This window comes from Dreissena polymorpha, chromosome 1, assembly GCF_020536995.1.
Source record: "Dreissena polymorpha isolate Duluth1 chromosome 1, UMN_Dpol_1.0, whole genome shotgun sequence".
Classification (NCBI taxonomy): domain Eukaryota; kingdom Metazoa; phylum Mollusca; class Bivalvia; order Myida; family Dreissenidae; genus Dreissena; species Dreissena polymorpha.
Genome location: NC_068355.1, coordinates 66,658,095 through 66,685,419, shown reverse-complemented (window position 1 = coordinate 66,685,419; position 27,325 = coordinate 66,658,095). Strand labels below are relative to the sequence as shown.

At 35.5% G+C, this 27,325-nt stretch overlaps 1 protein-coding gene and 1 long non-coding RNA gene across 4 annotated transcripts in view; both read right to left on the bottom strand.

The window, feature by feature from the left end:
• Nucleotides 1-1,471: 1,471 nt before the first annotated feature.
• LOC127833423 (zinc finger protein 778-like) overlaps nt 1,472-27,325 on the bottom strand; it is a 62,596-nt gene continuing 36,742 nt past the window's right edge. For 2 of the 3 annotated variants that reach the window (XM_052358661.1, XM_052358678.1), the window contains one exon: nt 1,472-1,834. In XM_052358661.1, coding sequence (XP_052214621.1) covers nt 1,480-1,834 — 355 coding nt within the window. In that variant the 3' untranslated portion in view covers nt 1,472-1,479. Of the gene's footprint in view, nt 1,835-25,917; nt 26,057-27,325 lie in introns of all 3 variants that reach the window. The other variant, XM_052358667.1, reaches the window with a different exon arrangement.
• On the bottom strand, nt 20,501-22,798 carry LOC127833451 (uncharacterized). Its single transcript, XR_008027420.1, has 2 exons — nt 22,355-22,798; nt 20,501-20,956 (listed from the first exon to the last, which is right to left on the bottom strand). It is a non-coding gene; the product is annotated as an uncharacterized LOC127833451 (long non-coding RNA).

Sequence of the window (27,325 nt, the reverse complement as noted above, 5' to 3'; positions counted from 1 at the left end):
GGTGCTGCTTTGGAAGAGGAGGGACAGCTTTTTACACTGTAAATTAAAATATTTAAAGGCAGTATAACTTCGCACACGTATTTAAAAATGTAGGAAAATAAAGGAAATATATGTTTTGAAAAATATGGGAAAATTCTCCAGATTACATGAAAATATAGGAACATAGGAATCAGTTGACGAATGAAATCCGGTTGAAATCGGTTGAAAACCAACAACATAGGGATTTTTATTTTGGAGTCGAGTACGGTAAAGTACAAAAACGATCTAAAATTTTAATATGCATGATTTGACACGTTAATTCAAACCTAAACAGACACAATTGCGGATACAGGCGAATTTAGCGGAGAGAAAGTAAGAACACATGCAAATACATCTGTTACATACGGAAACTGAGTTGCAACGCTACGTTTTTGCTAAATCTATGTATGTATCTTCCATATGCTAAAAATGTTAAGCGAAAGCTAAATATAGATATTATTTGCTACGCTACAATGATTTTCGCCTCTTGCATGTTAATTCTTTTCAGCTCAACAGTGTTAGATGCGCATAATGTCACTTTAAATGCAACTACGAAATTGAGACAAATATATAATTTCCTGAACACAATTACTTAACACGATAATATGGGTTAGTACGCCGAATTTTGTCATAAAAAGCGACTAATTGCGCGGTTATTATTATGTCAATAGGAGAACATGTATGCCTAATGCAACAGAAATTGTAGAGTTTACTCACGTTAAGGTCCGAAGTCAGAGCAACCATGAATGACAACGCTCGTCTCTGGGTGCATGTCCAACGTATGCTATCTTTCAATGATTTATGTTTTATGTACGAGTAGTTTTCGAAACACAACATTCGCACACCTTTACGTGTCGTGATGAATTGCATTTTTGTTATGTAATTTTTCCATTTTCGTTCTTTTATTTAAGCCTATTTTCATTCGCAGTTTGTAGTTTTCGGGAGAAATCATAAGTTAAGGAATTCTTTAATTGTCTTTGATGTTTGTAAATTGTTTAGAGGTGTTATTAAACCAATTAGCAGATAAACGTTAATCATTCCACACTTATATTGGTTTGATAAATGCCTGCCCCCTGGTGGCCATGTTTTTAAACCAACTGGCATCATTTTCAAACTCGTCCAAGATATTATTGGGATGAATCTTCTGATCAAGTTTCGTGAAGATTGGACAATAAATGTGGCCTCTAGAGTGTTAACAAGGTTTAAATATAGTCATATATAGCCATATAAGGAAAAATGCCTCGCCCCTTGGCAGCCATGATTTTCTAGCAAACATAATCATCCAAGACATCATTGATACCAATCTTCTGACCAAATTTCACGAAATTTGGACTATAAATGTGGCCTCTAGAGTGTTAACAAGGCAAATGTTACGGACAAAAGGCGATCACAAAAGCTCACCATGAGCACATTGTGCTCAGGTGAGCTCAAAACACAAAAACAACTAGCGATATTTCAGCTTTATACTTTATTTTCAGCTCTATCAGCTTTATGTTTCTTCTTTTTCTTCTTTTTATTATCTAATGTTCTACACAAATATTTTGCTCCAATATCAACAACAGTTTGTTTAACATTTTCTCCACCATTCTGTTCATTCTGTGAAGCACAGTCAACCAATCTGTCAATGCTGACATAATTTAGTCTGGTCTGTGAGTCCATATTGTTGCCTGTGCTACAGTCATCAGTTGCTATCCCAACTGCCAGATTACACACCACTATGTCTGCAGGTTTCTGGTTACTAAAATATGGAACATCTTTCTGTTCCAGTATTTGGTCGTGGGACATTGTTGCTTCTTTCAACCTCTCATCTTCAGCACTGAAACGGTATATTCCCAAATGAGTAACGTTCATGGAAAACTGGTTTAAAAAGAGTCTTTTCTAAGCAATAAATCCAGTTAAGATGGAAAATTGTCCTCCCTGATAAGCAAATCTAGGATCCAGTATGACAATATAAGCAGCACATGAAGTCCGTCCCTGATTAACAAATCAGGGATGACAATTTACGCACTACATGAACCCACCCTGATTAGCAAATCAGGGATGACAATATACGCAGCACATGAGCCCTCCCTGATTAGCAAATAAGGGATGACAATATACGCAGCACATGAAGCCAAGTTGTCCTAAAACAAGGTAAAAATAATAGAAATACAATACTTATCAAAAGCCTCACATACTGGAGAACCATAAACTATATCAGTTGATTAATATTGTAAAATAATGCATTGTTTATAAATTTAGCATGCAATTGTACTTAACAAATTCACTATTATTGTTAAGATTTATATTGGGGATAATTATACCTCAGGCCACTGTTTTATCAAAGAACAAATGGCAAGTATACCTATACATTTCTGTACTTTATAATACGTTTTATGATCAGAAGTATGAATGTTTTGTGTCCCTTACCAGGGCTCTTTTATACTATCAAAGCTACTCATGCACATATTTATTTGTTGTAGGTTCTTCAATGTCTTCATATTTATCAAATATTTTCACACACAAAATATTTAGTTATTACTCTATGAGTTGAACATGAATGCATAAATGAAGGAATTGTGAACGTTATAATAGTAAAAATGGCTCTTATAAAAATCAGATAGGACATAATCAGGAGAAACTGTGAATAAGAGCATGGATTATTTTCCAATGTAATAACTTAAAAAACAGATGCCATTTAAACCAAGAAGGTCGGAAAGTCCCAAAGTCGCTCAACTGAGATACAAAGGAACTGCAGCCCCAAGATGCCCTTAGAACAAATGTTCTGACCAAGTTTCATGATGAGTTAACTATAAATGTAACTTTTAGAGTGCTAACAAAGTTTTACTATAACCATATTAGGATAAATTCCCCTACCCCTGGCGGCCATGTTTGTCAACACACCCGAACTATTTTCTAACTGATCCAAGATATTATTAAAACAAATGTTCTGACCAAGTGTTATGAAGATTGGACAATAGATATGACTTTTAGAGTGTTAGCAAAGTTTTACTTAAGCCATATAATGAAAATGCCCCACCCCCTGGCGGCTATGTGTTTCAACCAACCGGAGCCATTTTACAACTTTTACAAGATATCAAAAAAGTCTTATAGTCTAGCCGAGTTTCATTAAGATCATACAATAAATGTGGCCTGTAGAGTGTTAACAAGGTTTTACTACAGTAATATATAGCCATATAAGGAAAAATGCACCGCCCCATTGCGGCCATGTTTTTCAAGCATACCGAACCATTTTCGAACTCGTTCAAGATATCATGAGAACAAGATTGGACAATAAACAAGAGCTGTCAGAGGACAGCGAGCTCGACTATTCGAGTGCTTGACAGTATAACGTAAGCCATGATGGGGAAATTGTTCATATTCAATAATTTACTAGACGATCTTTCAAAAATAAAAAAAAGGAAAACAAATATTTAATATTTTTTTTTTGGGGGGGGGGTAGGGGGTGAGAGGGGGGTATAATGTGGGGTGTGGTCATTTATTAGACGATCTTTCAAAAATAAAAAAAGCAAAAATAATATTTATTTTTTTTGGGGGGGGGGGGTAGGGGGAGGGGGGTTGAGAGGGGGTATAATGTGGGGTGTGGTCATTTATTAGATGATCTTTCAAAAATAAAAAAAGGAAAACAAAAATTTTTTGGGGGGTGGGGGGGGGGGGGCAGGGATTCTGGGTTGGGGCGTGGGGTATTGTTTGGGTGGAATCCATTGTGGTATTCAGGTAAGTGTTGTTTTGTCAAAGTATTAATAAAATCTAATCATAAATAAAGAAGTTATGGCAATTAAAGCAAAATGTTCAATTATCTAAGTATAAAAGGGGCCATAATTCTGTAAAAATGCTTGATACAGTTATCTGCCTTTGTTTATAGGTTGGGGTCATGTTGGTAAACACGTATGCAAAATATGAAAGCAATATGTCTAGGGTTATAGGAAATATTTGGGGTAGTACGCAAACTTTAACATAGATTTATCAATAATATGCATATTCTAAGTAAAAAAGGGCAATAATTATGTCAAAATGCTTGATACAGTGATCTGCTCTTGTTTATATGTTGGGGTCATGTTGGTAAACAAGTATGCAAACTATGGAAGCAATATGTCAAGGGACGGATACTGATACGGGAACGGCAACGCAGACGCCGGGGTGAGTAGGATAGCTCCAATATATATATTTCATATATAATAGTCTAGCTAAAAATGTGACTTTTATAGAGTGTAAACAAGCTTTTACTACAGCCATATAAGGAAAAATGCCCCATTCCCTGGTGGCCATGTTTTTTTAACCAACCCAAACCACTGTAAACTCGTCCAAGATATCATTGGGACAAATCATCTGACCCACTTTCATAAAGATGGGACAATAAATGTGCTATCTAGTGAGTTAACAAAGTTTTACTATAACCAAATAAGGAAAATTGCTCCGCCCACTGGCGGCTATGTTTTTCAAACAACCAGAATCATTTTCAAACTCGCCAAAGATATTATTGGGGCAAATCTTCTGACCAAGTTTCATAAAGATTGGACAATAAATATGGCCTCTAGAATGTTAACAAGGTTTTACTATAGCCATATAAGGAAAAATGCCCCTCCCCCTTGCGGCCATGCTTTTCACCCAACCTGACTCATTTTCTAACTCATCCAAGATATTACTGTGATGAATCTTCTGACCACGTTTCCTGAAGATCGGACAACAAGTGTGGCCTCTAGAGTGTTAACAAGGCAAATGTTGATGCAGCGCGAAGGACAAAGGCCGTTCACAAAAGATCACCATGAGCACATTGTGCTCAGGTGAGCTAAAAACTTGATAAATCTAAAGATGCAATTTTTCAAATGAATTGTTTGGTGCGTTCATTTTATAAACACCTAGAGCTTTGTCACAGACGTGACGTATACACTCACATGCTGCATTTACACATACTATTTTGCATTCTGTCTTCACAAAACAAGAGAAGCTAATTTATGGCGATTTTTAAGAATAATTATGCCATTATCATTTATGTCCATTTTGACCTTCGAACTCTTGAATTCTTTCGCATGACACGCCATCCAATGACTGTGAACAAAATAAATGTACAGTCATTTTAAAATCCCACAATGAATAACATAGTTATAGCCCGGACAAGATTTTTTATGGCCATTTTTGACCTTTGAACTCAAAGTGTGACCTTTACCTTGGAGATATCGACATAATTCTTTCGTGTGACACACCGTCCAATGATGGTGAATGAATGATTATAAAATCTCACAATAAACGACATAGTTATGGCCCGGACAAGCTCATTTATGGCCATTTTTGACCTTTGAACTCAGTGTGACCTTGACCTTGGAGATATCGAGGTAATTTTTTTGCGCGACACACCGTCCAATGATGGTGAACAAATGTGCCAAATGATTTTAAAATCCCACAATGAACGACATAGTTATTGCCCGAACAAGCTCATTTATGGCTATTTCTTACCTTTGAACTCAAAGTGTGACCTTGACCTTGGAGATATCAACGTAATTCTTTCGCGCGACACACCGTCTAATGATGGTGAACAAATGTGCCAAATGATTTTAAAATCTCACAAAGAACGACATAGTTATGGCCCGGACAAGCTCATTTATGGCCATTTTTGACCTTTGAACTCAAAGTGTGACATTGACCTTTGAGATATTGGCGTAATTCTTTCGCATGACATACCGTCCAATGATGGTGAACAAATGTGCCAAATGATTTGAAAATCTCACAATAAATGATAAACTTATGGCCCGGACAAGCATTTTACATTTGAACTCAAAGTGTGACCTTGATCTTTGAGATATTGACGTACTTCTTTCACGCGACACACCGCCCCATGACGGTGAACACAAGTACCAATTTATTTTAAAACCTAACGATAAATGACAAAGTAATGGCGCGGACAAACTTTCTGTTTAAAACGCACTAAGTGACTCCGTGACCTAGTTTTTGACACAGCATGACCCATATTAAAACTTGACCTAGACACCATCTAGATACATCTTCTGACCAAGTTTGGTGAAGATCAGATGAAATTTTCGGGACAGACAGACCGACAAAGTGACTCCTATATAGCACCCATTACCAGTAATGGGGGTATAATGAAAATCCGTTTTAATGTTATTAATAATATTCATCAGTGATTTTTTCGCACCTTATATAGAAGATATTCAACAATGAGACTTGTGGGCATTTCCTGGGCACAAACAGTCTAATGTCTGTGGAAAGGTAAAGCCCACAAATTGACATTTGAAAAAAATGGTAATATCAGGATATGCTAACAAGCATTTGGCCAATATGACAGAGGGCCTTATTTCAGCAAAAACCGGTCAAATCCAAAATTCATTTCTTTGAAATCATTAACACATTAAATTTTTTCAGCAGTTTAAGATTGAGTGAGACCTAGTCTGTTTTTAAAGAGGAGTTGAAAGCAGCAAATTTCACGACTAAACATCTACAGCAGATAAATGTGACTCACCAAAGCCCAATGTCCTTCTTTTATGATCATCATGATACATTAAGGTTATTTGGCTGTTAAAGTTTGAGTGTGGAGATTCAACCAGTATAAGAGGAAAGTTGAAAACATAAGAATTCTTGGTTTTAAGGGGAAACAACTACGGCCATAATTATGTCAAAACTTATTGCAGTCAAAATTCCTTCTCTTAAAGATCATCTATACATTAAGGTTATTCAACTGTGAAAGTTTGACCCAGATTCACCCAGTAAATAAAGAGAAGTTAAAAACACAATTCTGGTATTATATGTCTGCCAAATATTATTGCAGCTAAAATTCTTTCCCTTAAAATTATGTAACCTACAAATTAAGTAGTTGAACTGTGAAAGATTAAGCTCAATCTCTCCAGAGAGTTGAAAACAAAAGCTTCATGATAAGGATATCAGTCTAAGAGCCATCATTCTGCCAAAAAGGGGGCCGTACCCAAAAATCCATTCTCCATAATCATGTAAATATAAAGGTAAGTTAACAAGTTTGAGAAAGATTCAGCCAGTAGTTACAGCGGACTTGAAATAACATGTTCAGGCTGGGTATGCGGATACTTTGATAACAGAACAGTTATATCAAAAAGATTAGTTTTTTTGACAATGCGAATGGTCGAGTTTATAAATGGTGTGTCCTTTTCTATTGTAAAGAAACAAACCACGGAAGAATGGTAGATCCCCCCCCCCTCGAAAAAAAAAGAAAAATTGGTCGGAAAACAGCATAAACTGGACGAGCAATAAACATTTCAACAAAATAAAACTACTTAAAAATATTGAAAGAAGTTGTTTGATATTCCAGCATGTAGAGCAATCACTGTGCTTCAAATACTGAAATTTTGACAGTATTCAATGAAATATAAACGAAGATAGAGCATGTTTTAATAGGTGGTATTCATGAAGTTGCGGATACTTCGATTCCCGATATAGGGAACTTCGGATAACAGAGACTTTCAACAAATCGGGCACTCTGATAACCGAGTTTTATCTTCTACCTGAAATGCATTTATGTATATTTTGGCTATTCTAACCAAACATTTTGATGAACGAATCAATTTGCATTGTCAACCGCGTTATTACATACACATGTAAAATATAACCAATGGCGTTGTTCGTTTTTTAAAAATCGTATAACTATTTATTCATATTATAAATATTATAAGTGCAAATTTTAAATAATATTCAAATGCTTATTTCTGAAGTAATATATTTCAATTGATGACCGAAAATAATTGTCTAAATAATCAACTTGTTTTTATAGCAGGACTATAGATAAGGGGAGCAAGGGGTCTTAAAGCGGCAAAAACACATTTGTTCTTCATAAAATCCTTTGTAATTGGTACTCGTTAGAATCGTATCATGAAGACGATACTAATGCGTAGCCACAAAATTTAAAAGAGACTGGAAAACTCCCTTTATAATGAGCTCTACTTATAGGAAGCACTTCCCTTAACGCAACGATAACGTTAGCTCGCAGTGCGATTCCCCTGACCCTAAATCACTTAATTGGTTGAATTAAAAATTAAGGGTAAGAAAGTTGAATTAAATTGATAAAACAAGCGATTCTGGAAAAAGAAATGCGTGCATGAAATGTTTACATGTAATATTTTTTAAGTACTTATTCTTTCGAATATATTCATGCTTTGTCTTTTCACAGGGTCTGGAGCCATGAATAAGAAAACGCTGTCCAAATACAGGTGCTTCTATTGTACAGCACCTACATACACAACAAAGGAATATGCTGAAATTGCGTTAAAGGCCACAAGTGCCAGACTTTTAAATACAGAGAACTTATCCTTCAGAGCGAAGCTGGATTGCTGAAATACCAGTCAAAGTCACACGAAGGGATAATTGCCATAAGATTAGAAAATGAGGGGAAAACGATTGAAGTAAGGGGTTCGCAAACCTTCAACACCCGCACAACTCCAAAACGCAAAAAGCTCAACACTCCTTATAAAGACAAGTTGACATTGGCAGATCTCTTTCATTTGAGTGTGAAGATGTAGAGGATACCGAAGTTGACATTAAAGGTTCATCGTTTACTGTCAGAGGGTATATTGCAACCAAATAACATTTGATATTTATAATTTTTAAATGTGGTTGAATGGTTTTCATGTGATAGCACTACACTAATGAGATACCGACCGGAAACTGTTAAATTTTGGCAGATCGATCATCGGTTATTTCACGGGAAATTTCTCCGGTTTATGTCCGGCCCTAAGCACACAGGTTTAAACGCACAGTCGGAGAAGGGACGCTGTTATGATCCACTCACATCACAAATTAACTTTCCACTTCCAAGCAAAATGCATTGATGCCATACGGGCAGTGGGGCAAGTGTGCAATTATAGACCAATGAAACTTGCAGTGGATGGAAAGAAATATGTCGCGGTAAAGGTAAAATAGGTGATGTTGACTGCTGGGGTTTTACGGCAAAACCCTCGCTCCAAGATAAACAAGGGCAGTTTGTAAAACATGCATGCCCCCCATATGGACTCTCCGTTGTAGTGACATCCATGGTGTGAATATGGTTTTCACCTAGTGACCAGAAAATCATTAGGGGTCATCTGCGAGTCATTATCAATCTACCTATCAAGTTTCATGATCCTAGGCATAAGCGTTCTTCAGCTATCATCCGGAAACCATTTTACTATTTCGGGTAACCGTGACATTGACCTTTGACCTAGTGACCTGAAAATCAATAGGGGTCATCTGCCAGTCATGATCAATGTACATATGAAGTTCATGATCCTAGGCATAAGCGTTCTTGAGTTATCATCCGGAAACAATTTTACTATTTCGGGTCACCATGACCTTGACCTTTGACCTAGTGACCTCAAAATCAATAGGGGCCATCTGCGAGTCATGATCAATGTACCTATGAAGTTTCATGATCGTAGCCATAAGCGTTCTTGACTATTTCGGGTCACAGTGACCTTGACCTTTGACCTAGTGACCTGAAAATTAAAAGGGGTCATCTGCGAGTCATGATCAATCTACCTATCAAGTTTCATGATCCTAGGCATAAACATTCTTGAGTTTACATCCGGAAACCATTTTGCTATTTCGGGTCACCGCGACCTTGACCTTTGACCTAGTGACCTAAAAATCAATAGGGGTCATCTGTGAGTCATGACCAATGAACCTATTAAGTTTCATGATCCTAGGCCAAAGCGTTCTTATGTTATCATCCGGAAACCACCTGATGGACGGACCGACAGACCGACATGTGCAAAGCTATATACCCCCTCTTCTTCGAAGGGGGGCATAAAATGACAACAATCGTCTAGAAATTGAAGTTGTGGACAAAGCCATGTCAAATCTGATCATTTTAGAGGAGAAAGGGTTGTGTTCTCTCCGAACAATACCAGCTTCAACAAGGGAAGAGTTGTTAAAGTCAGTGAAAGATACTATTCAAAATATTGCTTATAGAAGTCACACTCTTCGAGACAAAAACACTTCACATGTGCGCCCAGAGAAACAGTTTATGGAACTCGCTGGGGAAAAATGGAGAGAGTTAAAGATGTACCCAGTTATATGTTCAATCAGAGTTTAAAAGAGTGAGATAAAGAAACATATTCAAGACGGACTTACATTGACTGACGATCTATGTTGTTATGGAGCTACAATAAACAAAATGGAAAATGCCTTTTGCAAATCAACAAGTGTAGTGATGAATGAGCAACCAAACTATAATGCTTTAGTGGAGAATTTTCCTACGGATGATACATGTTTTGTACATCATAATACAGACAGGTGGTTCGACATTCGAAAAAGAGCAAAGGTAACTGGCAGCACATGCATTGCAGTCGTAGGCTTGGGAAAACTGAAGCAGCAACGGAAACATTTTGATAAAGTTATGAAAGGCGTTGAAGTAATTGCAGAAGATACACGTGGTATATCACAACGACTTATTTATGGGAATGAACACGAGATAGATGCCATTGCTACGTTGATAAGCAAGGTGTTAGCTTTGTACTATCCTGAATTTAACTATTTTTAGGAGGGTTGCATGAGGATTCCAAGCACTTCCAGTGATTCATTTATAGTTTGTAGTTAGCCCCGATGGCAGTTTAAGGCTGTCAAAAGACGACCTTCCAAAATGCATCTATGAAAATAAGTGTAGAGACCCAGATTCTTACGACCCGACGTCGTACTATTCTGTTCCAAACTACTACTTAGCACAACTTCTTAGCGAAATGAATGCCTACAACTGCCAGAAGCTTATTTTTACCTGTTGGTCGGAACAATAAATGACGACGTTATTAGTCCAAAACGATCGTGAATTATGGTAAAATGTTGGGAGGAGCTCGTTAATGTATATGGAAGTAATGAGGCTAAATCACCCTCAAAATTTTCATCGGTTGCAAAAGAGTTAAATGATGACATAAGGGTATTCACACAAAGCCATGTAACACTTATAGGAGAGGTCATAGCTTGTAGCGCCATTAAGCTAAGCAATACACAGTGTATCGAAGAGAAAACCTTCAGAAAAAGAGCACGTGCTCGAAACAGTGGCAGGAAAGTAATAGGTATTGATTAACTACTAGATTGCTTTAATTGCGTACATAAGTGGCTTGATGAGGCTTACGAACTTTTGCGAGTACTCGCATCAGAAATATTAGTTTTCATGGTGAATGACTTAGACAGGATATACCATGCAGACTTGAATAACGCACATCCAATTGCATACGCTTTAAATGGTCCGAGTATGAGTACTGAAGAGCTTAGGAATATGACAGAAGAGGTGATCAAGGCATGCGAGGAAAATGATGTTAAAATAGTTGCTACAGCTAGTGACGGACAGTGGCGTCAGTATGGCGTGCGAGATAATTGGAAACAGCCATTGACACTACATCAACTACACTGCGACCACTGGTCATCAGTGACATGTAAATAAAAGTCAAAACTGTTAACAGAAATCAAGAATTGGTATTGTGTTAATTCCCTAGATGATATTATCTACGTAAAACGAATGGGATATATCGATGTGTTTGGTCATGGGCGAGACACTCCAATTAGTATGAAGTCTTTATCGGTAAGCAACGTTGGTATGTGTGACAATGACATCACAAATTGTTCTGATGAAGGGAAAGGTGATTCTGATAGTACAGAGTGTGTTTACGACGCTTGTTTAGGGGGATCGTTTGAAGATTATATCGATGAAGAAACACTGAGAAACGTAGATGATGTGATAAGCGAGACAATGTCTTCCAAACAAAAACATAATAACATATGATATGTGTCAAATTGACCAGAGCCGGGAATATGATATCGGCCAAACGTGTTTACCTTATGACTGTAATTATGAGTATCAAAATACTGAAAATCCCCATGAACATAAAGACCATGACATAACAATTACACTTTTAGAACAGGCACATTCTGTTTTGTTTGATGATACACAATATGGGTGTAGTCTGGGCTACGAGAATATCTCAAATGATGCATCGAAAAGTCCGTTTGAAGATAACTACGTACAGATTGCTCCAAAGGCGATCCAGTCAATCGAGGTTATAAAAGAAACGACTAACTATGAAATGGAAGACAATACCAGTATGATAAGTACTGGTGTTACACCTTCGCCAAACATATCGAGCAAATCAAAGAAAATACACATATTGTCATTGAAAACAAGAGTGCCAAACTGTCACAAGATACGCCCGTTCGAAGATTTTGGACACCATGCTCAATGCTTGAAAGTGTCCTCAAGACCTAGTTATTGACCCGGCATGACCCATATTTGAACTTGACCTAGATATCATTTAGATGTAATATCTGACAAAATTTGGTGAAGATCAGATGAAAACTACTTCATTTAAAGAGCGGACAACATGCTTAATGCTTGAAATGCACTATGTGACCTCGTTTTTGACCCGGCATGACCCATATTCCTACTTGACCTACATATCATCTAGACACAACTTCTGACCAAATTAGGTGAAAATCAGATGAAAACTACTTCAATTAGAGAGCGGACACCATGCTAAATGCTTGAAATGCACTAAGTAACCTCGTGACCTAGAAGATTATAAGAAGATTATATCGATTTACTGCTAGAATACCAGTCTTGAAATCTGTGTGACGTATACTCAATGTCCTTATTCCAGGTCATAACATACATGCCTACCCGGAGAGTATAGTCTGTTCCAACTATTTAACAGTCAATCACACATACTCTATGTTTTAATCTAATGCTGATCTTATATACATGTTTCGTTGTATGTATAGCTTAGCTTTATATATATAACTTTACATTGATGTAAACACAATCCGGTAGTTATTTAATGTGATTGAATGTTTAAGCTTCTTGAATGTTTAATTAATTATTTAATACAGGTATTTTTGTCGCTAGTCTTTTGCATACCTAGGAATTCACTTTATCAGTGTTAGTTGTATGCCTGATGTAAGCCAAAAAGCTGAATATGACTAAAAAGCTATTTTAAGGATCAATGTTTGCCATAAAAGCGCGATATTATTGACCGATAAAATGATGGTAATGATATTTTGAACTTCTTTAAGCAAATTAAACAAATTAATTCATGCTGACAGTCTTTGATATATAAACACAGTTTATTTTGAAATTGTGTTGAACAAATACTTGTTAAACAGAATCAGGCATATCATAACATGCGATTGTATTGCTTTATTGTCTAACGTGTCTGTTGTTTTACACTTAAATTGATATTATGTTTTCGACAAATACTTGTCACAACATAATCCGGTATATCAACGACTGTATTTGTATTGCTTTCATGTGTTTAGCTCTTTTATTTATACAAATCTAACATTGATATTCTGTTTATAAATACGTGTTAATCAGAAGCCGGTTTATAACTAAATGCACTGTATATTTTTCTTTTTAAATTTGTATATTTAAATAACGGATATAGCAAACATATGAATAGTCAATTTATGTATAATCCCTTAAATATGCTTATATGTGAAATACAAACATTCAGTCTATTGCGTTAAAGCGCTTCTTGTGTGTCGCATAGCATAAAATATGCGAAAAACGTTCGTAAAATAGAGATCCCAATCAGAATTTTATCATTTACCCGGTATCTATATCTTACACTTTTCTATACATTTTGTGTATGCAATATCATACATGACAACTGACAAAAACATGATTTATTCATGGCACGCAGTAGTTCTTGCACGAGCTTTCCGTTTGTTTTGTACTGTATGATTTTTAGGTGTTAATCCCAAATGTTATAAAGGAAAGAAATTGTGATTCTTGCACAGATATGCTGTTAACTTCCTGCAATTTTATGTGGTCCCCGAGAATAACTGTACACGGGGTAGTAACATCGAAGTTAGTTCATTTTAAAAATTGGTTGACTGAACCTTCTGTAATAGTTAAAAGGTACCAAAGCATTATAACTTTAAAATTTATAATTATTTTTAAAATAATTACAAGTACAAGTATATATGTATACGTATGTATATATGTGTGTGTATATATATGCATATAAGTATTTATTATAAATATAATTAATACAATAAAGTAAATAAATATTGACTTGCTAAAAATTATATTGCCAATTAGTTATACGCATGCATCTGAGAAATCAGTGTATATCAGTGGGTGGACGACCCACGAAAAGGTAACACTTCAATGACCACAATTTACAATAACGGTACAAGTTGTTTGCGGGGGATTGAAAATATGTGAATATGCAATTATTAATGTTTGTTTTTTTAAGTTTACATTAAGGATGCAGTTATGATTGTTTAGTTCGCACCTTGGTTAACTTTGTCGGAGTAATGTTGTTAATGTTACTTTATATGAAATATGTGCGAGTTTGTTGCTTGATATAAACCACGTGTATAGGCAAAATGTTTACTAACTTTACTTATCGGTTTTAGATGAGAGGCTCGCTTAAGGAATATGTATCGTAAATTAAAAACAAGAGCACCGCCTTGCGGCTGCAGACCGCTCATCTATTTTCTTTTTAAAGGTGAAGGGACTCTCCTTTTCAATCACAAAGGAGGGAGGGGTAGAGTGAAGAGGGGTGCATTGTGTGGGGGTGTGGACATTTATTACATTATGTTCCAAAAATGCAAAAAAAAGGAAAAAAAATAATCGGGGGGTGGGGTGGTGGTGGGGGGGGGTGGTGGTGGGGATTCTTGGGTGCGATGGTTGGAGGGTATTTCAAACATAAAATAATAAAATAAATATTTGTGTTTTTTAACCGTTTAAAAAAAAAATAGGGGGGGGTTGAAGGGGGGTATAGTGTGAGGGTGTGGTGGTAATTAGTGAGATGATCTTAAAAAAAAAAAAATTAGGGGGGGGATTCGGGTGGGGGGTGGGGGGAGGGGGGGGGGTGGGGGGATTCTTGGGTTCGATGGTTGGACGGTATTTCAAACATAAAATAATCAAAATAAATAGTTTTGTTTTTTTAACCGTTTTTTAAAAAAAAAATTGGGGGGGTGAGGTGGGGGGGGGTATAGTGTGAGGGTGTGGTGGTCATTTGTGAGATGATCTTAAAAAAAAAAATAGGGGGGGGGATTCGGGGGGGGATTCGGGGGGGGGGAAGGGGGGGGCACGGGCGATGGTTTGGGTGGAGTCTATTGTGGTATGTCAGGTAAGAGTAGTTTTGTCAAAGTATCAATCAAATCTAATCATAAATAAAGAAGTTATGGCAATTTTAGCAAAATTTAATAATTTGACCTTGAGAGTCAAGGTCATTCAAAGGTCAAGGTAAAATTCAACTTGCCAGGTACAGTAACCTCATGATAGCATGAAAGTATTTGAAGTTTGAAAGCAATAGCCTTGATACTTAAGAAGTAAAGTGGATCGAAACACAAAATTTAACCATATATTCAAAGTTACTAAGTCAAAAAAGGGCCATAATTCCGTAAAAATGACATCCAGAGTTATGCAACTTGTCCTTTTACTGTACCCTTATGACAGTTTGCGAGTGTTCCAAGTATGAAAGCAATATCTATGATACTTTAGGGGTAAAGTGGACCAAAACACAAAACTTAACCAAACTTTCAATTTTCTAAGTATAAAGGGCCCATAATTCCGTCCAAATGCCAGTCAGAGTTACATTACTTTGCCTGCACAGTCCCCTTACGATAGTTAATAAGTGTTGCAAGTATGAAAGCAATAGCTTTGATACTGTAGGAATAAAGTGGACTTAAACACAAAACATAACCAAATTTTCAATTTTCTAAGTATAAAAAGGGCACATGATTCTTACAAAATGCCAGTCAGAGTTACATTACTTTGCCTGCACAGTCCCCTTATGATAGTTAGTAAGTGTTTCAAGTATGAAAGCAATAGCTTTGATACTTAAGGACTAAAATGGACCTAAACACAAAACTTTACCAAAATTTTCAATTTTCTAAGTATAAAAAGGGCACATAATTCTGTCAAAATGCACGCCAGAGTTATCTAACTTTGCCTGCCCAGTCCCCTCATGATAGTAAGTGTACCAAGTTTGAATGCAATAGCATTGATACTTTCTGAGAAAAGTGGACCTAAACGCAAAACTTAACCGGACGCCAACGCCGACGCCGACGCCAAGGTGATGACAATAGCTCATCATTTTTTTTCAAAAAATAGATGAGCTAAAAATCAGTAGTGTGCTATGTGTGACTTATTGTCCTAATTTCATGCCATTCAATTTATGCTCACTTAGATAGTATAGACTGTTCATAAAATTAAATCACACATATGTATAGACTGTCTCAACATATTGCAGTTCTTAACTTCTTGTATACATGCCTTGCTGTTTGTTATAGCTTAGTGGTACCACATGCTTCTCTTTGTTGATGTAACAGTTGTTCTTTTGCAAAGCATCGCGATATTTTTCATCTATGCCGCATTGTATTCCTGGTGTTTACCCAAGTCAAAATTTATTACAAAGGCCATTTTAAATAGTTTTTAAAATGTGTTTTCAATTGTTGAGTAAATTGATTTATTTAGCAAAACAATAACAGTAATATTTCACTCTTTGCTAAACACATCGGAGCATTTAGTATGTTTTATATTATTAAAGCTTACATTGATAGTATGTTGTATATATACTTGTCAAACAGAAGTCGACACATCAATAGATGTAAATGTTATTATTGTATTGTTTAAATCCTGTTGTATACAAAACGTTAATGCTTTTGTACATAAATGTACTGCTTTCATGTTGTTTCTCTGAAATGAAAGTAATCACAAGATGAGCATACATTTAAAGCAATAATGCTAACAATAAAATGTAATTGTATTGCTTTTTTTCTCTGTTATGAAAGTTATGTAAAATTGTAAATACAAATTAGGTAATAATGCTTAAGTATACTAGATTACTCAAACTTAATTGAATTGTTATTAGTTTTTCTGTTATGAAAATGGTGTAAAATTGTATATACTTATTAATTATGCTTTAGCAATTTATATTACTTAAACTTAACTAAAGAATACACATATAAACGTTTCAAAATTATAATGAATATCCACAAATTTCTAAAATAAATGTTGAAAGCCGACGATTCCAAATATTAATGTCTTATATTTAGGGCAATTTATTTTGCACTGTTTGTACACTATAAATGTTATATATCACACTTTTTTTGCCATTTTTTATATTTTGTTCTGTTTATTTATGTATGTTTGCCATGCTGTGTGTTAAGCATATGAAGGTTTAACGAACTTTAGCACATGTTTATTGCTACATCGTTGGTGTTCATAAGTTTTATTGTACTAGTGATTTTATTGTGTAGTATTAACTATTATGACTAATTAAATATTATCTCATATAATTGCAGAGGCTTACATGACCAACAGAAAAGATCCGATGTTTTTAATTTTTTGAAAGAAACGAATGCACATATATTTTGTTTACAAGATTTGCACTTCACATCAGACATGGAGAAACATTTATATTCAATGTGGAATGCAGAAGCCTTTTTCAGTTTTTCGAAATCTAACTCGCAAGGGGTTGGGATTCTATTTTCAAAAGGATTAGATGTGAAGGTCAACCAAATTTTTTCAGATGAGAATGGTAACTATATTATCTTAAACCTTTATTTACATGGGAAACAATTTACTCTGATTAATGTGTATGGACCAAATAATGATAGCCCCGCTTTCTATCAAAACATATTTTCTCTTATTGAAAATATTGAGAACGAATCATTTATATGGTGTGGTGATTTTAATTTAGTGTTAAATACAAATCTTGATTATTGTAATTACATATCAAATAATAATAATGTCAAAGCAAGAAACACGTTAATAAACTTTATCACTGATAAAAAATTACATGATCCGTTTAGAGAAATACATGGGGAACGCAAGCAATTCTCCTGGCGTAGAGCGAATCCTTTGCAACAGGCAAGGCTTGATTATTGTTTTTTGTTACACATGATTTCTTACCCCATATCAGAGATTGTACAAGTGGAATTAGTTATCGTTCTGACCATTCAGTTATCAATTTAGCGTTGGACTTTGAGAATATTTCACATGGTAAAGGGCTTTGAAAATTTAACAACTCTCTTCTTTAGACAAAGACTATCTTACTTACATAAATGATAAAATAGAACAAATTAAAATACAATATGCTTTACCAGTGTATAATTTCGAAAATATTTCATCAGTCTGTAATTCTAATATAGAATTTCAAATTAACAATCAGCTTTTCTTAGAAAAACTTTTGATGGATATTTGAGGCTCTACAATTTCATATTCATCTGATAAAAAGAAATGCCAAATTAATAGAGAACAGGAGTTAATTAAACAAATTGAAGCTATCGAGAATAATTTGAATCAGGATAATGAAATGTTATAAATAAATCTCCAAAATGAACTATAATTAATAAGAGAAGAAAAAATTAAAGGAAATGTAATTCGTTCCAGAGCTGATTGGATAGAAAATGGAGAAAAACTAACAATTTTTTTTTGCAATTTATAAAAGTACAATTATACTAACAAAACAATACCATTCTTAGAAACGCCTGATGGCAATATTATAAATGAACATTCAAAAATTCTTAAAGAAGCAAAATTATTTTATAAGAACTTATACACTGATGCAACAGAAATAAAATATATTGACATTGAAAGCTTTTTAGAGAATGCTAATACTAATACGTTAAGTCCTGAACAATCTTTATCTTTGGAAGGTCTTCTTTTATTTCCAGAGGTTTCTAACACATTAAAAAAATATGAAAAATGACAAAAGTCCCGGTTCTGATGATTTTACTTCTAATTTTTCAAAGTATTTTGGGGGGAAACTGGGTCATTTTGTAGTAAGAGCCTTGAACTTTTCGTTTACAAAAGGAGAACTGTCTATTACACAAAAGCAATGAATTATCACGTGTATTCCGAAAGAAAACATACCATAACAGTTTTTAAAAAATTGGAAACCAATCACTTTGTTAAATATTGTTTATAAATTAGCATCTGGTACTATTGCTGCAAGACTAAAGACAGTTTTAGATCATCTGATAAACAAAGATCAAACAGGGTTTGTTAAGGGTAGATTTATAGGAGAAAACATTCGTCTCGTATATGATATTATGAATTTTACTGAAAAACATAATATACCTGGACTATTAATGATGATAGACTTTGAAAAAGCATTTGACTATCTATCTTTTGATTTTATTTATAAAACGCTAACTTTTTTTAAGTTTGGTCCCAGTTTCATTAAATGGATATCACTTTTTTATCATAATACTTCTACTGCTGTGCAGTTGAATGGTTTTCTTTTTGAATTCATTAACACAGGTCGTGGGTGTAAACAGGGGGATCCAATAAGTCCGTACCTATTTATTTTATGTCCTGAAATTTTTTCAATTAAAATAAGAAAAAACAGTAATATCAAAGGTATCTGTATCAATGGCATAGAATATAAAATTTCACAATTCGCAGATGATACAACACTACTGCTAGATGGAAGTGCGGACACAGTTAACAAGAGCACCGCCTTGCGGGTGCAGACCGCTCATCTATTTTCTTTTCAAAGGTGAAGGGACTCTCATTTTCAATCACAAAGAAGGGAGGGGTGGAGTGATGAGGGGTTTATAGTGTGGGGTTGTGGACATTTATTACATTATCTTCCAAAAAAGCGAAAAAAAAATAGGGGGCGGGGGGAGGGGGGGGGTGGGGGGGGGGGGGTGGCGGGGGCGATGGGGGGGGTATTTTTTGGGTGCGATGGTTGGACAGTATTTCAAACATAACCGTTTTTAAAAAAAAATGGGTGGGGGGGGGGTTATTTTGTGATGGGGGGTGGTGGTAATTTGTGAGATGAGATTAAAAAAAAAACAAGAGCACCGCCTTGCGGGTGCAGACCGCTCATCTATTTTCTTTTTAAAGGTGAAGGGACTCTCATTTTCAATCACAAAGGAGGGAGGAGTGGAGTGAAGAGGGGTGTATAGTGTGGGGTTGTGGACATTTATTACATTATCTTCCAAAAAAGCGAAAAAAAAAAAAAAAAAAAAAAAATCGGGGGGGGGGGGGTATAGTGTGAGGGTGTGGTGATAATTTGTGAGATGATCTTAAAAAAAAAAAAAAAAAAAAAAAAAAAAATCAAAAAAAAAATTTGGGGGGGGGGGGTGGGGGGGGGTGGGGTGGGGGTATAGTGTGAGGGTGTGGTGGTCATTTGTGAGATGATCTTATAAAAAAAAAAAAAAAAAAAAAAATTAGGGGGGGGGGGAGGGGGGGAGGGGGGGGAGGGCACGGGGGATGGTTTGGGTGAAGTCTATTGTGGTATGTCAGGTAAGAGTAGTTTCATCAAAGTATCAATCAAATCTAATCATAAATAAAGAAGTTATGGCAATTTTAGCAAAATTTAATAATTTGACCTTGAGAGTCAAGGTCATTCAAAGGTCAAAGTAAAATTCAAGTTGCCAGGTACAGTAACCTCATGATAGCATGTAAGTATTTGAAGTTTGAAAGCAATAGCCTTGATACTTCGAGTGGATCGAAACACAAAATTTAACCATATATTAAAAGTTACTAAGTCAAAAAAGGGCCATAATTCCGTAACAATGACAACCAGAGTTATGCAACTTGTCCTTTTACTGTACCCTTATGATAGTTTGTGAGTGTTCCAAGTATGAAAGCAATATCTATGATACTTTAGGGGTAAAGTGACCAAAACATAAATCTTAACCAAATTTTCAATTTTCTAAGTATAAAGGGCCCATAATTCCGTCCAAATGCCAGTCAGAGTTACATAACTTTGCCTGCACCGTCCCCTTATGATAGTTCATAAATCTTGCAAGTATGAAAGCAATAGCTTTGATACTGTAGGAATAAAGTGGACCTAAACACAAAACTTAATCAAATTTTCAATTTTCTAAGTATAAAAAGGGCACATAATTCTGTCAAAATGCCAGTCAGAGTTACATTACTTTGCCTGCACAGTCCCCTTATGATAGTTAGTAAGTGTTGCAAGTATGAAAGCAATAGCTTTGATGCTTAAGGAATAAAATGGACCTAAACACAAAACTTAACCAAAATTGTCAATTTTCTAAGTATAAAAAGGGCACATAATTCTGTCAAAATGCATGCCAGAGTTATCTAACTTTGCCTGCCCAGTCCCCTCATGATAGTAAGTAAGTGTACCAAGTTTGAATGCAATAGCATTGATACTTACTGAGAAAAGTGGAACTAAACGCAAAACTTAACCAAAATTTGCAATTTTTTAAGTACAAAAAGGGCACATAATTCTGTCAAAATGCACGCCAGAGTTATCTAACTTTGCCTGCCTAGTCCCCTCATGATAGTAAGTAAGTGTACCAAGTTTGAATGCAATAGCATTGATACTTTCTGAGAAAAGTGGACCTAAACGCAAAACTTAACCGGACGCCGACGCCAACGCCAACGCCAACGCCAACGCCAACGCCAACGCCGACGCCAAGGTGATGACAATAGCTCATAATTTTTTTTCAAAAAATAGATGAGCTAAAAAATCAAAAAAAATAATTGGGGGGGGTGGGGTGGGGTGGTGGTATAGTGTGAAGGTGTGGTGGTCATTTGTGAGATGATCTTAAAAAAAAAAAAAAATAGGGGGGGGCGGAGGGGGGGAGGGCACGGGGGATGGTTTGGGTGGAGTCTATTGTGGTATGTCAGGTAAGAGTAGTTTCGTCAAAGTATCAATCAAATCTAATCATAAAAAATAAGTTATGGCAATATTAGCAAAATTTAATAATTTGACCTTGAGAGTCAAGGTCATTCAAAGGTCAAGGTAAAATTCAACTTGCCAGGTACAGTAACCTCATGATAGCATGAAAGTATTTGAAGTTTGAAAGCAATAGCCTTGATACTTAAGAAGTAAAGTGGATCGAAACACAAAATTTAACCATATATTAAAAGTTACTAAGTCAAAAAAGGGCCATAATTCCGTAACAATGACAACCAGAGTTATGCAACTTGTCCTTTTACTGTACCCTTAGTTTGTGAGTGTTCCAAGTATGAAAGCAATATCTATGATACTTTAGGGGTAGAGTGGACCAAAACATAAATCTTAACCAAATTTTCAATTTTCTAAGTATAAAGGGCCCATAATTCCGTCCAAATGCCAGTCATAGTTACATAACTTTACCTGCACGGTCCCCTTATGATAGTTCATAAGTGTTGCAAGTATGAAAGCAATAGCTTTGATACTGTAGGAATAAAGTGGACCTTAACACAAAACTTAATAAAATTTTCAATTTTCTAAGTATAAAAAGGGCACATAATTCTGTCAAAATGCCAGTCAGAGTTACATTACTTTGCCTGCACAGTCCCCTTATGATAGTTAGTATGTGTTGCAAGTATGAAAGCAATAGCTTTGATGCTTAAGGAATAAAATGGACCTAAACACAAAACTTAACCAAAATGAATAAAATGGACCTAAACACAAAACTTAACCAAAATTTTCAATTTTCTAAGTATAAAAAGGGCACATAATTCTGTCAAAATGCACGCCAGAGTTATCTAACTTTGCCTGCCCAGTCCCCTCATGATAGTAAGTAAGTGTACCAAGTTTGAATGCAATAGCATTGATACTTACTGAGAAAAGTGGACCTAAACGCAAAACTTAACCAAAATTTTCAATTTTCTAAGTATAAAAAGGGCACATAATTCTGTCAAAATGCACGCCAGAGTTATCTAACTTTGCCTGCCCAGTCCCCTCATGATAGTAAGTAAGTGTACCAAGTTTGAATGCAATAGCATTGATACTTTCTGAGAAAAGTGGACCTAAACGCAAAACTTAACCGGACGCCAACGCCAACGCCGACGCCGACGCCAAGGTGATGACAATAGCTCATAATTTTTTTCAAAAAATAGATGAGCTAATAAAACCTTCGATATCCTTTATCACTTCTCTCAATTTTCAAGTTTAAAAATTAATTTCGAGAAAACCCATGTTATTTGGATAGGTTTCTTAAAATATAGCACCCGTTCGATAAAAACGAAATGGAAGTTGGATTGGGGAAACAATTATTTTAAACTACTAGGCATACAGTTTCATATTGACTTGGAAAAAATGGTGTCGTTAAATTTTAATGATAAAATACAAAGCATGGCAAATTGCATCAAATTATGGAAAAGAAGAGCGCTAACGCCAATTGGTAGAATAACAGTTGTCAAATCTCTTTTATAACCGCTGCTAACAAATTTATTTTCTACATTACAAACCCCAAATCAACAAATATTAAATAAAATAAATAGCATGTTTTACGAATTTGTTTGGCAAGGTCAGCCAAGAATAAAAAGTAAAGTACTTATTAAAGATTGTGACAATGGGGGTTTAAAAATGGTTAATGTCTTTTCGTATGTTAAAAAGTTAAATATTCTATGGTTAAACAGACTTATTACATGTTATATTAGTACATGCTATGGATTTGCACTTAAAAATATACTTGTATTAGAAAACAATAGTTAACTTCGAAAAAGTTATATTTAGTTATTTGTAAGACAGATGTTTAATCCTTTTTGGAAAGACGTATTAGAATCTTTTGCAAATTTTATCGACCATTTTCCAAAAGACAATATCACGAAATTTCAAGAACTTCCATTATACTTTAACCATAAGTTTTCAATTGGACGAGGACATTTTTATGTTCCTAGTTGGTATAATAAAGGAATACGATTTATTCAAGATATCATGAAATACGATGGGACATTTTTAACTAGAATGGAATTCGAACAAAAACTAGGCGCTAGTGTGAACTTTCTACAATTTGAAGGAATACTACAAGCAATTAAAAAATACTTAGGATTGCTTAAACTTGATAAAATCTCAACAATGAATAATGATTATTGTTTCCCAATCATCCCGGGATATATTAAGCCTATATTATTGCACAACAAGAATAACTCACTTATATATAACATATAAATACGCAACAATGAAATTCCAACAGGTCAAATAAAATGGAACAGCCTTTTCAGTATTGAAAGCTCAGAATGGAAAAGCCTTTATGCATGGGTATTTAAAACCACAAAAGATTCATACAACCAATGGTTCCAAGTGAGACTGACTCACAACATACTAGCCACAAATAATTTGTTTAAAAAAAATAAGTGACTCAGACAAATGTACTTTTTGTAAAACAGAAACAGAGACTCGCGTCCATTTATTTTGGAGTTCTAATGTCATACAAATGTTTCTACATCACATCACATCTGCTATTAAAAACATTTATAACAATTATAGTTTTGATTGTAAAACATTTATACTGGGATCAGTTGGTAACCAATCTGAAAAGTATAACGTTTTATGTCTCGAAATAAAACGCTTTATTTATACCTGTAGACGTAGAATGGTAACCCCTACAATTCATGGTCTCCGAAGTAGCTGCAAAATAGCCTCTGCAGTTATACAAAACACGCATTTAGCCAATAGTTATAAAAGTTCGTGGGAATTGGTCGAATCTCTTTGTAATACTAATTTACCTTCATAATTATAAGTATTTTTGTGTTGTATTTTTATAGAATTGGCTTACATTATTGTAACATGACTGATTGTACTTAAATTGAATTTATTACTATTCCAGCGATGTTTGTATTAAACTATACAATGCAGATTGGTGAACAAAAAAAAAAGATATTGTCTAGACACAACTTCTGGCAAAGTTTGGTGAAGATCGGATGAAAACTATTTGAATTAGAGAGGGGACACTGCTGTGGACGCCGCCCGCCAAGGGTGAAACTATAATACGTCCCGTTTTTAAAAACGGGCGTATAAAAATGGCGTATCGTGCTGTCTCAAAGATGCCCAAGATATATTTACCAACGAAAATGGCCGAATAAACGTGGACTAAAACGGCCTCCGAATGGCGCTGCAAAAACAAAATTCCTTCAGAGATCTTCTTAGAGGATTGTATCGAATGTGTCGATTGGTTCACACAACCATCCATAGGAGAAAATGGAAATATCAGGTTTCACTTCACAGATGCCTGTCATATTCTTACATGTCTTAGAACAAATATTTGCACAACCGGAATATAAGGTTTACGGAAGGAGGCATGGGAAATGGCTATCCAAAGATACAATGCTTCACGTGTCAATAGTCCTCGAGTGCATTGACAAACAAGACGTTGTTCTAGCTCGGCGAATGTTTGATAAAGACGTAGAGGAAAACATGAAGCAAAATTGCAGTTTTGACTCTGAAGCAGAATTGTGTAGGCTTATAAGAAACTGGTTCGACGCCGAAGACGAACCATGTATTTCTGCTTTGACCAGATGCCATCACAAATTGAAGTTAAGACACTGGCTCCTTTGTGGATATCCCGTTTGCCGTTTTCCACAACATACCCAGTATGTACGTGGAATACCAATTGTCACGTATGAAGGACTTCTTGCGCATGTCGAGCGTAAACTGCAACTGCATGCTCTTGTCCCGGCCGGTGTATAACGCTCGAGCAACCGGCTCACAAGAAGTCGAGCAGTTCTTTTCGACATTCAGAGATATGGATCCGACTAGTAATGGTACCCCTAAACCAGACAGTATACCGGGAATGATGGTAGCTGTAGCTGAGATAGACAGCTTCAGATTGGATCATCACAAGTAAATATATAAGACGCTCCATGACACAATCGGGAATTAAGCATATACGTAAATTGCATCTCAGAGCAACTCGTACGTACTGCACTAGCTTACACGGGTTTAAAGTAAATCATTATTAAAATACAACCAAGATAGAAAATATTGTTCCCCGATAAGAGTAGTGATGTTATTTTGCGCAGATGCATTTAAACCGATTCTATCAATAAAATGTTAGCACCTTCACGCGCCCGCGAAAGCACGCACGCACACAAAGATAAATTTACTTTTTATGTTAAAATTTCATGTCATCTCAGCACTGACTGAGTCGCTCAAATGATGATCGCTTGCTTTTTGTAGGTTCTGTAGGAATACACATTAATTGTTTCTAGAATTGGGCAGAGAGGACAAGATATTTACCTACATTTTTATTTTGCAGGCCCTTCTATATAAAGACATCTCGAGCAGCAGTCTACCCCTCCGTGATATGCGTGACCGCAACTGATACCGCGAGCAACAACACGAAAACAAACTTCTTTAGGAAGTATGCGGATGTTAGTTCTCTGCAATTCATCAAGCCAAGGTATTATGAATATGTTTTTATTTTTCTTGGTGTCAACAGTATTTCAGTTAAATAACAGAAACAGTTGGATCGTATCATTGCTTAACAAAAACACCATCACCAACAGTTGAGGAAGTCGTTGCATCTAAATAATTTAGGCAATTATACATCAAATATATCTCAAACTCACCATTTCTTGGGTGGTCTTATTTTGTCTACTCAATTCTAACTGTGTGTAGTCAGGAGAATGACTCACTTTCTTTGAATAAGTTCATTTTTACTACAGGGAGCACGCTTAAAGCTTTCGATCATCCCAATCGAGCTTTTAGAAAGCAGAGACGCAAAAAGGGACTAATAAGTAAGCCTGGATAGCCAGCACATGGCATAAAGGGGATGTTCAGTATCACTCAAGAGATGACTCGAAAATACCAGCACATCGACGCCTTGGGCTAAAAGACCTACCTGAATGACAATGTAAACGGCGATAAAAAATACATTGAAAACTACAGATAATTTAGACTATGTTTAACAGCCTGTTTTATTTTATGCTTTTCGGTGGTTTATAGAGAAATATCAGTGAATTAAAACTGATAATTTCACTGTTTCAAACAGTGAAAATGATCAGTGAAATTTATCGATAATTTTCACTGTTTACTGTGAAATGACGTCATTTTTGACGAAATGACGTAACTATCCCAGCGAATTTTTTAAGTGAAAAACTGCTGCGACACTCGTGAAAATATTATTTTCTATGATCACTCGTGAATTAAAATCGATAATCCACCAAATCCAACAAATATCATCTATATATTTACCTTAATAACGAGATGATCGTTATTTGCCTCAGATGGTCCGAAAATTAACCGAAATGCTTTTGAAAGTATTATCTAATTCAAAACAACCAACATGCTGTCTTACATTGTCGGTAAAATGTGAATGTCCGACATTTAGATTTTTCGACAGATTACTTTTAATAGTGTCTTGTTTTGATGAAATTGGGCTTAATGCATGTGCGTAAAGTGTCGTCCCAGATTAGCCTGTGCAGTCCGCACAGGCTAATCAGGGACAACACTTTCCACTGTTATGGTATTTTTCGTTTAAATGAAGTCTCTTCTTAGCAAAAATCCAATTTAGGCGAAAAGTGTCGTCCCTGATTTGCCTGTGCGGACCAACAAGCATCATTTTTGAAATCTTCCAAGATATTATTTGGATGAATCTTCTGACCAAGTTTTATGAAGATAGGACAATAAATGTGGCCTCTAGATTGTTA